At 40.4% G+C, this 12830-nt stretch overlaps 1 protein-coding gene across 2 annotated transcripts in view; it reads right to left on the bottom strand.

Moving 5' to 3' along the window:
• srrm2 (serine/arginine repetitive matrix 2) overlaps window positions 1-12830 on the bottom strand; it is a 27847-nt gene extending 15017 nt beyond the window's left edge. For both annotated transcript variants that reach the window (XM_061981509.1, XM_061981510.1), the window contains exons 1-8: window positions 12605-12830; window positions 10979-11233; window positions 6364-6459; window positions 6107-6289; window positions 5167-5250; window positions 2340-2399; window positions 2232-2261; window positions 2040-2162 (exon numbers count right to left, since the gene is read on the bottom strand). In XM_061981509.1, the coding sequence (XP_061837493.1) occupies window positions 2040-2162; window positions 2232-2261; window positions 2340-2399; window positions 5167-5250; window positions 6107-6289; window positions 6364-6459; window positions 10979-11226 (824 nt within the window). In that variant the 5' untranslated portion in view covers window positions 11227-11233; window positions 12605-12830. The remainder of the gene's footprint in view (window positions 1-2039; window positions 2163-2231; window positions 2262-2339; window positions 2400-5166; window positions 5251-6106; window positions 6290-6363; window positions 6460-10978; window positions 11234-12604) is intronic.

The raw sequence follows: 12830 nt of genomic DNA, 5'->3' as shown, positions 1-12830 counted from the left end.
AAACACTGTATATATATATAAACATACACACACACATATATATATATATATATATATATATATATACATACATACATACATATATATATATATGTGTGTGTGTGTGTGTGTGTGTGTGTGTGTGTGTGTGTGTGTGTGTGTGTGTGTGTGTGTGTGTGTGGAGTTTTGCATGTTCTCCCCGTGACTGCGTGGGTTCCCTCCGGGTACTCCGGCTTCCTCCCACCTCCAACAACTTACACCTGGGGATAGATTGATTGGCAACACTAAATTGGCCCTAGTGTGTGAATGTGAGTGTGAATGTTGTCTGTCTATCTGTGTTGGCCCTGTGATGAGGTGGCGACTTGTCCAGGGTGTAAAGCGCCTTCCGCCCGAATGCAGCTGAGATAGGCTCAAGCACCCCCCGCGACCCCAAAAGGGACAAGCGGTATAAAATGGATGGATATATATATATATATATATATATATATATTTACAACTATAACAGATCGACATCAGCAGATACAATATGTACACATGAAATACCAGTAATTACCGTATTTTCCGCACTATAAGGCGCACCTAAAAACCTCCAATTTTCTCAAAAGCTGACAGTGCGCCTTATAATCCGCTGCGCCTTATATATGGACCAATATTGAGCCACAACAAACCTAAACTTTATGAACTACAGTAAGCAGCTGCCAACTTTATTTTCCCCCGTAGAAGAATAAGTTCTTCTTCTACGGTACGCAGCCGCCCCCGTAGAAGAAGAAGCGCGGTGCATGCTGGGATATATGACTGCGCGAGGCGTGTCGTTTTGATTTCCATTTGTTTGTTTATGTAAAGACCCCAAAATGGCTCCTATTAAGAGACGCTTACGACGCAGAGTTTAAACTTAAGACGATCAGTCACGCAGTAGAACACGGGAATAGAGCAGCAGCGACACTGACTCGATTAATGACGACTTCGACGAGACGAAGCCGGCCGGGCATGTTGGATGCCGTATCCGCCAAACTGTTTGATTCGGACAGTGAAGAAGAAGAATTTGAGGGATTCGTGGATGAGGGATAACTTCATAAAGTGAGCTTTACATGTTTATTTTGTGTGTTGTGTTGTGTGACATTAACGTTTGAGCAACGTTGAGTTATTGATATATTGTTATTGCTCTGCACTATTTCGAGTGTTACTATATTGTGATTGCACTAACGTTTGTTTTACCGTAACAGTATCACTGTTTTTTACGTGTTTATTGAATCAGGGAAAAGTTCCCTCCACTATGTGATATAAATGTTGCACTACATGTTATACCTTGCTGTTGTTAAAAGATAAACAAAACACGTCACTGACTTTACCTCGGGGAAAATAATAAAACAGCTGTTTATTCATTTTGAGAGTGAACAGAGTTGTCAGAACGCTGGTTTGTAATCTATTAATAAAGTTTGACTGACCTATCTGACTGTTTGGTTGACATTCCCTTTAGCGCAGCTCCATCTAATGGATGCATAAGTGCGCCTTATAATCCGGTGCGCCTTATATATGAACAAAGTTTTGAAATATGCCATTCATTGAAGGTGCGCCTTATAATCCGGTGCGCCTTATAGTGCGGAAAATAGGGTAGTATTAAAAAAAAAAGAAAAAAAAGTGAAGAAGACCAACCAACCAACCAGGGTTGCTCACGAGGAACCCTTACAATGTATATAAATCCATAAACTGTTTAAAAAATTTATCAAATAGAGTAGATGGCGAGTTATGATGATGTAGAAAAATCCTACATTACACATTTTCCCAGGAGATTTCCCATTATTTGAAATGCAAATGCAGATGCTCCTCTTAGACACATGTGTAAAGGTGTTTTTGGCTGCTAAATTAACCACAACATTAGCGTCGCATAAAACATTGTTGCTACTGGTCCCAAGTATCCTAAACAACTTAAAGCCTTGTCCACTGACATATACTATTCATGTTTAAATAACTTTTACTGCAAATGAATATCCAAATATCGGCCATATTGTTTTGCCACATAATCCTAATAAGGAACTATTAGGAGCTGTAGGATCTGGCACCTGTGAGCTGAAGTGGACGAGACGCTCCTGTGCCGCACTGTCTTTGTCTTTGCAGGACTTTTACTCGCTTTCATCGTTGTCTTCTTCTTCTTCTTGGACGCCTTCTGCTTGTCATCTGGGGAACTTTGAAGGAGAGAAAATATGAAACCAGGAGAAAAGAAAAAGGAGGCCAATGTTCCACATGTCCCTTACCCGTCTGGCTGCTCTTCCACTGACGACTCTCTGGAATCATTTAAAACAAACATTTAACTACACTCAACTTCAACTTGTAACCAGTGTGGGCGGAGCTAAGTCAATTACCGTTTCTTCTTTTTCTTGGATCTTTTCTCTCGGCGAGGAGATGGCGAGCAGCTCTGCGACCTGCACACGACGACGGTGAAGACAATTGCTTGATCAATACACTTGAAACTGTGTTTTATAGGAGGACATTTTGTTTTGATGGACACACCAAGCAGCCAATCACGCCTCATCTTATCACATAGCATAGACGTACATATGCTCCAATATGAATAAAGACCCTCTAAAAGACGTTTTACAACGAGACATAGCCAACAAATCGCCTGACATGTAGGGATGGCAATCGAAAAACGGTTCCTGTTCAGAACCGGTTTCCAGTGTATCAGTTCCTTGGAATCGCTTGTCATTTTTTCAAACGATTCCTTCAACGATTCCTATGGGGGGAATGGCATCATTCCACAATGTGTGTAGTGACGTCAGACGGCAACATGGCACCCAGGCCGCGTAAACACTCCAAAAGATTGCCACAGCGCTACATGTAATAACTGCAAGGTTGCCATTTCATCAAGGAGGACATACAGTACGAGCAATGTGCTGAACCATTTGAACAAACGAGTATGCATTATCTATAAATGAATGTCGCGTTTTTGAATCGCGCTGATCTTATCCTAGCAGCAGTTTGGCATGAATACAAGACGTACTAACTAAGACCGCCTTTAATGTTAGCGCCATTACCTGTTAAATTTAAATGACTGCCTTCTCATTTTGATGAGCATGAGGAGACATATTCTGACTGGTTTCAAAGCGGATAAGTACTCGCTCCAAGTCACGTCTACGGTGCCTCCTTTCACTGTGGCAGGTAAGCGTACATGCCACACCAGGATAGACAATCATCACCGAGCACTGACTAAGTTTATGGTCAAAAGCTTGCACACATTTGCCACGGTAGAGGCTCCTGATTTTCGGTAGGTGAATGTTCAATTGTAGTCAGAGAAAAGTTGCATGTTTTCCTTCAACCAGATTTTTACAGTCTGGATTGTACAGGTGAAACTTGTTAAAATCAATTAATGTCAGTAATTCAACTTCAAATGTGAAACGAATATGTGATGTTAACTCATGTAATGTGAGATATGTCAAGCCTTTATTTCTAATAATTGAGATCATCATGGCGCACAGTTTTTGGAAAACCCCACATTTTGCGATTTTCGATTGAAGGTTTTTATAAGCTGTAAACCATAATCATCAAAACTATATAAAAAGAAGGTTAGAAATATCTTGGGTTGAATGCTGGGCTGAGGGGTGTTGCCCCTACCCAAACCTCAACACCCCAAAACACAAAAACAAACATGATTTTACTCAATAGTACAGCAACATTGCAAAAATATCATGCATTTTAAAAATAATTTTGTTCATGAATACATCTCCTTTGCGACGGGTGCATGCACAACTGTGCGAGTGTAACAGACGCCCATCAACTTCAAGAATAGTGCTGGCGATCTGGGAGATTTTAGCTTAGTAGTCAGCATGCTTGCCTCGCACACCAACACAGCCGAGAGAGACAGTACACTATCACTACATGAAGCATAGCTGTCTGTCATTGACAGCAATGAACAACAATCATTGCATTACGCCGTCAAAATTGGCTTCAGCTCAATTAGGCCTGGTTGCATGTTAATAAGCCTGTTATATATTACTTTTGCTTTGCAGGGATGGGAGCACCCTTTGAGGAAAAAAAGAGGAACTTTCTATCAGCACGAAGTGCTGCCATACAAACTACATTTCCTGCAATTTAATGCATTTTAACACTATTTTTACCTTCAGATTTATTCTCATCGACCAACCTAGTTTGGCTGTCTTTATGACACATGTCCCAAGTAATGTTCCACAGAATCCAGTAGATCATTTACTAACATTATTATCATTGACATTGTCATGTAAAATTCTATAACACGTATGCAAAAAAGTCAAAAAACGTTTCCCATTTGGCAACTCTATTTTGTAGCCACGTCCCCTCGGGTGTTATATACTTCCGATGTTGTGACATCCATTTACAATCCGTCTCGTCAAAAATATATGTTCGCGCTGGCTACTAATACATACTCTAGAACTACAACTGCTTTGGAACTAACAGCGTTTGGGTTGTAATCTTCCATATACTGTATGATTAGCAGCAAAGTGGACAGTCGCCAACATTGGTGAGCTAGCCAGATGGTTAGCTAACGAGCAAGCTTGTTTTGGTGATCCTGGTCGCCTCCCCGTCCTACAACTCAATGCGGCGTTTCGGCGAGAGGAACAGCGACTACATGCGGCTTAGGTGAGCGTTCAACAAATTTTATTTGGACCATTTTTTTTTAAATTCATTAAAAAAAGGCAGAAGTGATATTTTGACGCAAAAATGGATGCATGCCTCCTGACCTTGCAAATCTAAACAAACCTTTGTACAATATTCTATGTGTTTTTATTTATTTCACCAGTATATTTTCGAGGTAGATGACAACAGTTTTTAAACTGTTACTAAATATGCTATTCTTGTGTAATTCCCACATGTTTTATGTTGTTAAATTCGACAGAAGAATATTTACTTTCAAAAAAGTAGTTTTTCCCTATGCTATACACAGTATGTGCCTTTAAAGACCTCACTGTTGGCTTTGTAAGGTCATGTTATCTCAAAATTAAACAAAATTGATGCTAATCCACCTTTTTTTCCAAATAAGAATCCATTAGGGTCCAAATTGTTAAGCAGAATCGAAATTGGAATCGGAACCGGAAAAATCTGATCAATTCCCATCCCTACTGGTGTGTATATTATACTTTTCCCAAATACTGCAAAAATTACAGAAATGTTTCCGCCATTAGGAGATGGCTGTCGTGTGCTCATCAAAGAACTCACCCAGCCCTCTTCCGGTTCTTTTTCTTCTTCTTCCGACTGCGTTTCTTTGGTGGGGAATCAGAGTCCTCTGAGTCTTCTATCAACCTGTCAGGAGGACAGCGAAGCAAGAAAAGACCTCAAGACCGGAAGTGTGTTCGCGCTTTAGAGTTGTCCCAATTAATTATTTTGGTACTGAAATATATTCAAAAAATTTTCAAAATAAAGGGGACCACAAAAATGTCATTATTGGCTTTTTTAAACATAAAATGTTATTTTAAACATTTTTTTTGTTGCAAGAAAAAAATGTTGGCATTACATAAAAACATACTAGATAACTTCTCTTTTAGTAGTAAGTAAGCAAACATGATACAAAGGCTCCTAATCTGGCTGCTGACATATGCAGTAACATATTGTGTCACTTTCCTGTCTATTATTTTGTCAACATTATGAGGGATAAGCGGTACAAAATGGATTATTAATCTCTTTGTTTATTTACTGCTTATATCTGTTTAGTTTCTGTTTCAACATGTTCTATCTACGTTTATGTTAAAATGTAATAAGCACTTATTATTCTGATGTTTGGATACTTTATATAAGTTTTGGGTACTATTACAAACTTGGGTATAGATCCTATACCAAGTATTTACAAGATCATACATTGGTCATTATTAAAGTTCTCCTGTGTCCCGGGACATATTTCCAGACTTTATAAACAATAAAGGAGATTTTGTGATAATAAAAAAAAATATAGATGTAATCACTGTAGTATCAACTATATAAGGCTCTTGGAGTTGGTATCGTTACAGTCGATATTTGCAATTAAAATAAAAAAGGGGACCGGTATTTTTTTTTTGTAAAGGCAGTATAATACCTTTTTTTTTTAATTATTAGGTACCGCAGTACTTTATTAGTACCAGTACAACCCAAATGTGCTTGTGTTAAAAAGCTGCTTTGCACTCACGTGTATTGCTGCTGCTGCTTTTCTCTCTCCAAACGCTCCTGCTCTCGCTTCTCTTTCTCCTTCTCTTTGCGATCGGCATGGAACGACGATCCGTCGACGTAGTCGCTGGAGATTCCAAAGGCCTCCCGCAGACGATCGTTCTTCTGCTGGTTGGCCGCGGCCAGAGCGTGAGTTTCTGTTACGCTGAGCAAAAGGAATCAGTAACGGTCAAACGCGAAGATGGCGATAGAACAGTAGCTGCCTAATTGTTGACTTACGACGCCTTGTCGGTGGAGGTGGGGGGCTTCTCTTGCTGCTCCTGCAGCATCATTCGAAAACTATTCACCTTCTCCTCAATCTCCTCTGCAGAGTATCTGACCAAGCAAGCATAAAAAACTATTAGAAACTTTCTATTAAACAAATATTACAATAAGTACAGCCAGGCCAAGCAGTATAATGCTCAGCTGTGCTGCACTTTAACAATTTACAGTCGTCCACTGCGCTTCAAATATTACAAATTCACTACATCACTTTTTTTTTTTTAAAGCATATTCTATATATTTTTGGCCTACATTTAATAATTTAAATCATATTTATGTCTTACATATCTGCAGGGTTTTGCCTTATTTTGTATTATGTTGTGGTGATGGATAAAGATATTCACAAAGCAGGACTTCTGTTTCCAGGTTCAGGGTGAACAACGCTAACACATGACAGCTAACTTTGGCGCTATGTTCACCGCGACATTCCAGTCAACCCACATTTTGATGCGCTTCATCTTCGACCCTTGCCTCATCAATACCACCTATCCACTTTAACGTGAGCGATATCAAAAGACAAGACAGACCAGTACTTGCCACTTAATGCTATCAGCAACTTTCCAGGACATGCTGAATGGAGATGAACTCATCAGCAATGCTAACAACGCAGCTAATTTTTGTAGCTGCGACTGTCAAGTTGACCAAGTTTTTACGGAACAACTTGCGCCTGTGGTTTCAGCACATGGAAACCCAGTACTAAATTAGAGGAATTACCGAGGATGTGATGAAGTATTTCCACGTTGTGGCCAATGTTCCCTCTAATTTTTCGTGTGTGAGCAAACGCAAAAACTCCCTGAGCATTCAGTGGAGCCCATGTGAGCAACATCAGACGTGCACACTGTGGCTACACCAGCAGCACACCTGTCCCAAACCTGACTAAATAACAAGTTCAATCTCCATCCATCCATCCATCCATCCATTTTCTACCGCTTGTCCCTTTCGGGGTCGCGGAGGGTGCTGCATTCGGGCGGAAGGCGGTGTACACCCTGGACAAGTCGCCACCTCATCGCAGGGCCAACACAGATAGACAGACAACATTCTCTTATTATTATAATCAAATGACAGCAGTCATTTCCATGAGATTATTTTCTAATATAAGTGTTTAGGCCCACTTACAATGACAATAACAAAAAATATTGTTTTTTATGAACTGTGTACTTGTATTGTTTGTCTGAGTGGAGGTCCTGCATTGGAAATAATTTGTACCCCTTTCAGATATTGCATTTAGTTCCCATTAAAACATTCACATGTTGCACAATGAGATGTAAGCAGGGAATCATGTGTACATTCCTGTAACTTCCTGTTTGTAAAAAATATATTTTATTAGTATTTATTTAATATACTAACAGCATTTCATGACTAATATTTATAAATTAAAATTTCTAATAAATGACACTAGAATAAGCACACATTTGATTGGTAGATCATAGTGTAACGACCTGGAATTACACTTTATGTGTGGTGTTGGAGTTGTCCGACTTTTTGTGTGGCTGTAAACACATCACTGGCTAAGTGCCATATGTGCATGTGTTGGCGCAAGTAAGAAAGAGCGAGCGGCTGCTGTTGATATAACAAAGTTTCTTTTGGTCTGGTTTGTACTGCAGAAAATGACCACTTTTGCTAGATATCATTTTTTTTACTCATGTTTTGGTGATGTGTTTATGGCCGACAAAGAGTTTTGCTCAGTAAAGTGATCGATGGAATTCATGTCCTCAAAGCGTCTCGACAGACGTTACAATATTTGAACAATGATGACGAAAACTGTTTTCTCTGTCGTGTCCGTGTGTCGAAAATTGTTATGCGCTTTTTAAATTTGACTTTGTGTGTGGCATAGATTTGCCGTGCGCAGAGGACGCTTGAGCAGTGCGCAATTGCACAGGCGCGCACCTTAGAGGGAACGTTGGTTGTGGCTGTGTTGTAGTGGCTGGGTGACGACCATAGCAATGACGCAAGGAGGATCCTCCGGGTTACCAGTGAGTACCGTATTTTCCGCACTATAAGGCGCACCTAAAAACCACACATTTTCTCAAAAGCTGACAGTGCGCCTTATAACCCGGTGCGCTTTATTACGATTCATTTTCATAAAGTTTCGATCTCGCAACTTCGGTAAACAGCCGCCATCTTTTTTCCCGGTAGAACAGGAAGCGCTTCTTCTTCTACGCAAGCAACCGCCAAGGAAAGCACCCGCCCCCATAGAACAGGAAGCGCTTCTTCTTCTACTGTAAGCAACCACCCGCCCCCGGAAGAAGAAGAAAAAACGCGCGGATATCACCGTACGTTTCATTTCCTGTTTACATCTGTAAAGACCACAAAATGGCTCCTACTAAGCGACAAGGATCCGGTTCATAAAAAGACGCAATCTCTCCATCCGCACACGGATTACTACCGTATTTCACAGCAACTGATATTCCTGTGAACCGCACTGTGGAACGGGAGCACGTACGGTGAATATTCGCACCACAGGGAATGAGAAGTCATCCTTCACTGTGGTTCTAGCTTGCCATGCTAACTTCCACCCATGGTGATATTCAAAAGGAAGACCTTGCCAAAAGAGACCTTTCCAGCCGGCGTCATCATAAAAGCTAACTCGAAGGGATGGATGGATGAAGAAAAGATGAGCGAGTGGTTAAGGGAAGTTTACGCGAAGAGGCCGGGTGGCTTTTTTCACACAGCTCCGAAGGCGAACACACCTTCACTAAGACGGGCAGACAGCGCCGGACGACATACGCCAACATTTGCCAGTGGATCGTAAATGCCTGGGCAGATATTTCGGTCACAACTGTGGTCCGAGCTTTCCGGAAGGCAGGATTCACAGAACAACAGAGACACTGACTCCGATGACTTCGACGAGACGGAACCGGCCATTTTGGATACCACGCTTGCGCAACTTTTCAATTCGGACACCGAAGACGAAGAATTCGAAGGATTTACGAATGAAGAATAACTTCAGAAGGTGAGCGCTATGTTTATTTTGTGTGTTGTGACATTAACGTTCGAGCAACATTATGTTGCTATTGCTCTACACCATTTTGAATTTTACTATGTTTGTGATTGCACATTTGCGTACATTTTGGGACAGAGTTGTTAGAACGCTGGTTTTCAATATATTATTAAAGTTTGACTGAACTATCTGACTGTTTTTTTGACATTCCCTTTAGCGCAGCGTAGGCGCGGCTTATAATCCGGGGCGGCTTATTGGTGGACAAAGTTATGAAATATGTAATTCATTGAAGGTGCGGCTAATAATCCGGTGCGCCTTATAGTGCGGAAAATACGGTACTGTAATCTACGGTAGAACCCACTTAAGGCTACTATATTGGTGAAAGAAAAGCAAAGGGAACTATAAGGCTGTTATTTCATGTCTAGAGGACTCTTAGCTATGTTAAAAAAATATTTAGAAGGTCATACACAGCTTGTTCTTGGTCAAACTATAAAAATATTTGATTATTAACTTTGCTGTCAGGCAATTGCGCACTGCTCCCGTGTCCTCACGCACAGCAATCTATGCAGTCCACAAAATCTAACCAATCCTACTATTGTTTCTGTACTATTTTCAAAGAGCAATCACAACAGATAAAACAATGACTTCAGCTGAAATATTTTGAGGAGAAGGAGGTTGTCTGCATCAACAACCACACTAAAACAACATCAGCGACAAAACTACTATGTAGCAAAACTGTTCACTTTCTGCCGTAATCGCACCAAAACAAACAAATTAAATGTCGCATTGACATCAACCGCTCGCGCTCTTTCATTTGCGCCAAAAGACGCACACACTCTGCTCAGCCAGTAATGCGTTCAGGGCCACAAAAAGTCAGGCATCTCCAAACCCCACACAAGGTTGTTACACTATGATACGATTCACACGCAGCCAATCAATTTCATTAACAGTGTGTTATGTGTGCATAAACTCTTATTTTGGCAAAACGAACAAGCACTGTACACCCAGACTCCCCAAACACATGTGTGCTTATTCTAGTGTCATGTATTAAGAATGTTTATTTGTGAATATAAATTATGACTTGCTGTTCTGAGATTACATTAATGCTATTAAACAACCCTGCAATGATGTATTTTACAGACACAAAGTTGTACACTGTATCCCATGCTTGTGCTACAGCACACATCTCATTGTGCAAAATGTGCATGTTTACAGCTGGAAAAAAATAGATCTCAGAAAGGACTACATGTCTCAAATTCTTCCACGGGAGGACCCCCACCCAGACATTCAAAATACAGCTCATGAAAAATAAGATTTTTTTTTTCATTGTCACTGGGCTAAATCTTTTACATTAGAAAATATTAGAATGAAAATGACTGCTGTTATTTGACTACTACTGTGTAATAAAACATTTAACTTGTCAGGTTTGGGACAGGTGTGTGGGATGCTGGTGTGGAGACAGTGCACATGTCTGATGTTGCAAACATGTGGTCCAAGGAATAATTAGGTAGTTTGTGCGTTTGCTCAGACACATTAAAAATTAGGAGGAACATTGCGAAGAACCAATTAGCCTCGATAAACAAGGGACAACTGTAAAACAATCCATTTGCTGGCGGGATGTATTCTCCTCACCCTTGCTCCTCCATCATGTCCTGCAGCTTGGCACACTCCACCTCCAGCTGTCTCTTTCTCTGGTGCTCCAGGATGTCGGCATTGGGCTGCCTGTTGAGCTGACTCTCCAGCCGCTCCCGATCCTTTTCGTCCCGTTCTCCACCGCGTTCATCTCGCGGCCGTTTGGCTCGCAGCGTGGACAAGTTCCGCTGCACGTAACCATTGGTGCCGCTGCCCCGAGGAGTGGTCAGGCCTATGCCATTGTACATGGCGGCTCTGTAAATGCAAACATTGATTATAGTCACGTATTCAATTCTGAAATATTGTCATAGATTCCATTCTGAATTATTGTCATTGATTGCATTCCTCATTTCTCCGGAGGACCAGCTCACGCAAACTTAAAAGTAAAGCCACATAAGTAGTTTTTAGGCACCTTTATAAAGCTTGACAAGTGTTACGGCGGGAAAAATTGTGGTTCAAATTGAGCACATGTGGTAGGTATGTGTTTTTGCAGCAGGCTGGATCGCCACAGTGGTCACTCAGACCGTTCCACGTCTGATCGCGCCATCGTGAGTAGCGACTGGGCCGCTGTATTCAGAGTTCAACTGCGTTTGCATTGTTTTCATCACAACTCTACACCAATACTCATGACGTAGAACACATATCCTAGTTTATCCACAATATCAAAATTTTCGGACCGGACAAGCTCCGTCAACATTTGGCAACAATTCCCCTGCAAAAATTCTACGATGAGTAAAATGTTCATTGGAATCTTATTATAGTATAAGTGACAAATATCTTTTAAATTGATTGATTCGCACACCAATTTTTTTGACCTATCAATTGCCTGGTCGTTTGTTTCGTGACTCTAACCAGCCATTTTTACTCAGATTTTCCGTCACTTCAACACTAATTTCATGAATGGAAATGATCAAAAAAAACACCTTAGCTTATTAGCGTAAGCTTTTAATTCTATTTCTTTGTTTAACAAGCTTTCAAATGATACCAACATTTTTAAAATGGGCTAAATATTAAGAAATGTAAGACTTTTTTTTTTATTTTTTTTTTACAAAAAGTCATACCTAAAGTATTGACCCATTGACTTTGTACTGAAGAAGTTAACGAGAAATTAGTGCATTATCTCCGGTATAAAAGTCCACAACTTTTTAAATATTTATCACAGGGAAATAATACTTATATATCTGTCTGATAATCCTAGTTCATGTAAATATTTGTATTAAATGTATGTTACATACAAACTGATCCACACCGGAAGCAATCAAACAGTATTACATGTGTGTAAAAAGAACAGAAATTGGGAGTAATGTCAGACGATCAGACACATTTACATTAAATTGCATACATGTATTTTCATGTTTTACTACTTGCAAGAAGACCCTATTACGCATGCGCAAAAAAGGCCTAAACCAAACGACGCATGTCGTCGAGTCAGAAGAATAATGAAAAATGTTTCCATTATTCGCTCGGTAGGTCATAATAACACTCGCACCAAGAAATAATTGCTAAAATGTGTGATGTACTTAGTAAAAAGGTCGTCATGGGCCTAAACACTTGTAGGCCCGACAATCACTTAGCTGAGCTATTAGCTAACTAGTTAGCAAGGAAGCTAGCGGGCTTGTTACCTACCAGGTCTTCCCTCCTTGCAGCCGACAGACACGTCACCTAGAGGAATATAAAATTAGATTTTTCTGCTTCTTAATCCCTGCTTGTATAATCACAGTTTCTTTCAAATGTTTGCTCGCAATGAAGGGAGGCTGGTTTGCTCGGGTAACTAGTCCGTCTCAAACGAAAGGAGGACGAGCTAAACTGCTTCTTCTTTTAGTCCAATGGGAGTTTTAGCCAGGACTGAAAA

Source organism: Nerophis lumbriciformis, linkage group LG24, assembly GCF_033978685.3.
Source record: "Nerophis lumbriciformis linkage group LG24, RoL_Nlum_v2.1, whole genome shotgun sequence".
Taxonomy (NCBI): Eukaryota; Metazoa; Chordata; class Actinopteri; order Syngnathiformes; family Syngnathidae; genus Nerophis; species Nerophis lumbriciformis.
The sequence above is the reverse complement of the archived record's forward strand: the minus strand, read 5'-3'. Positions and strand labels throughout refer to the sequence as shown.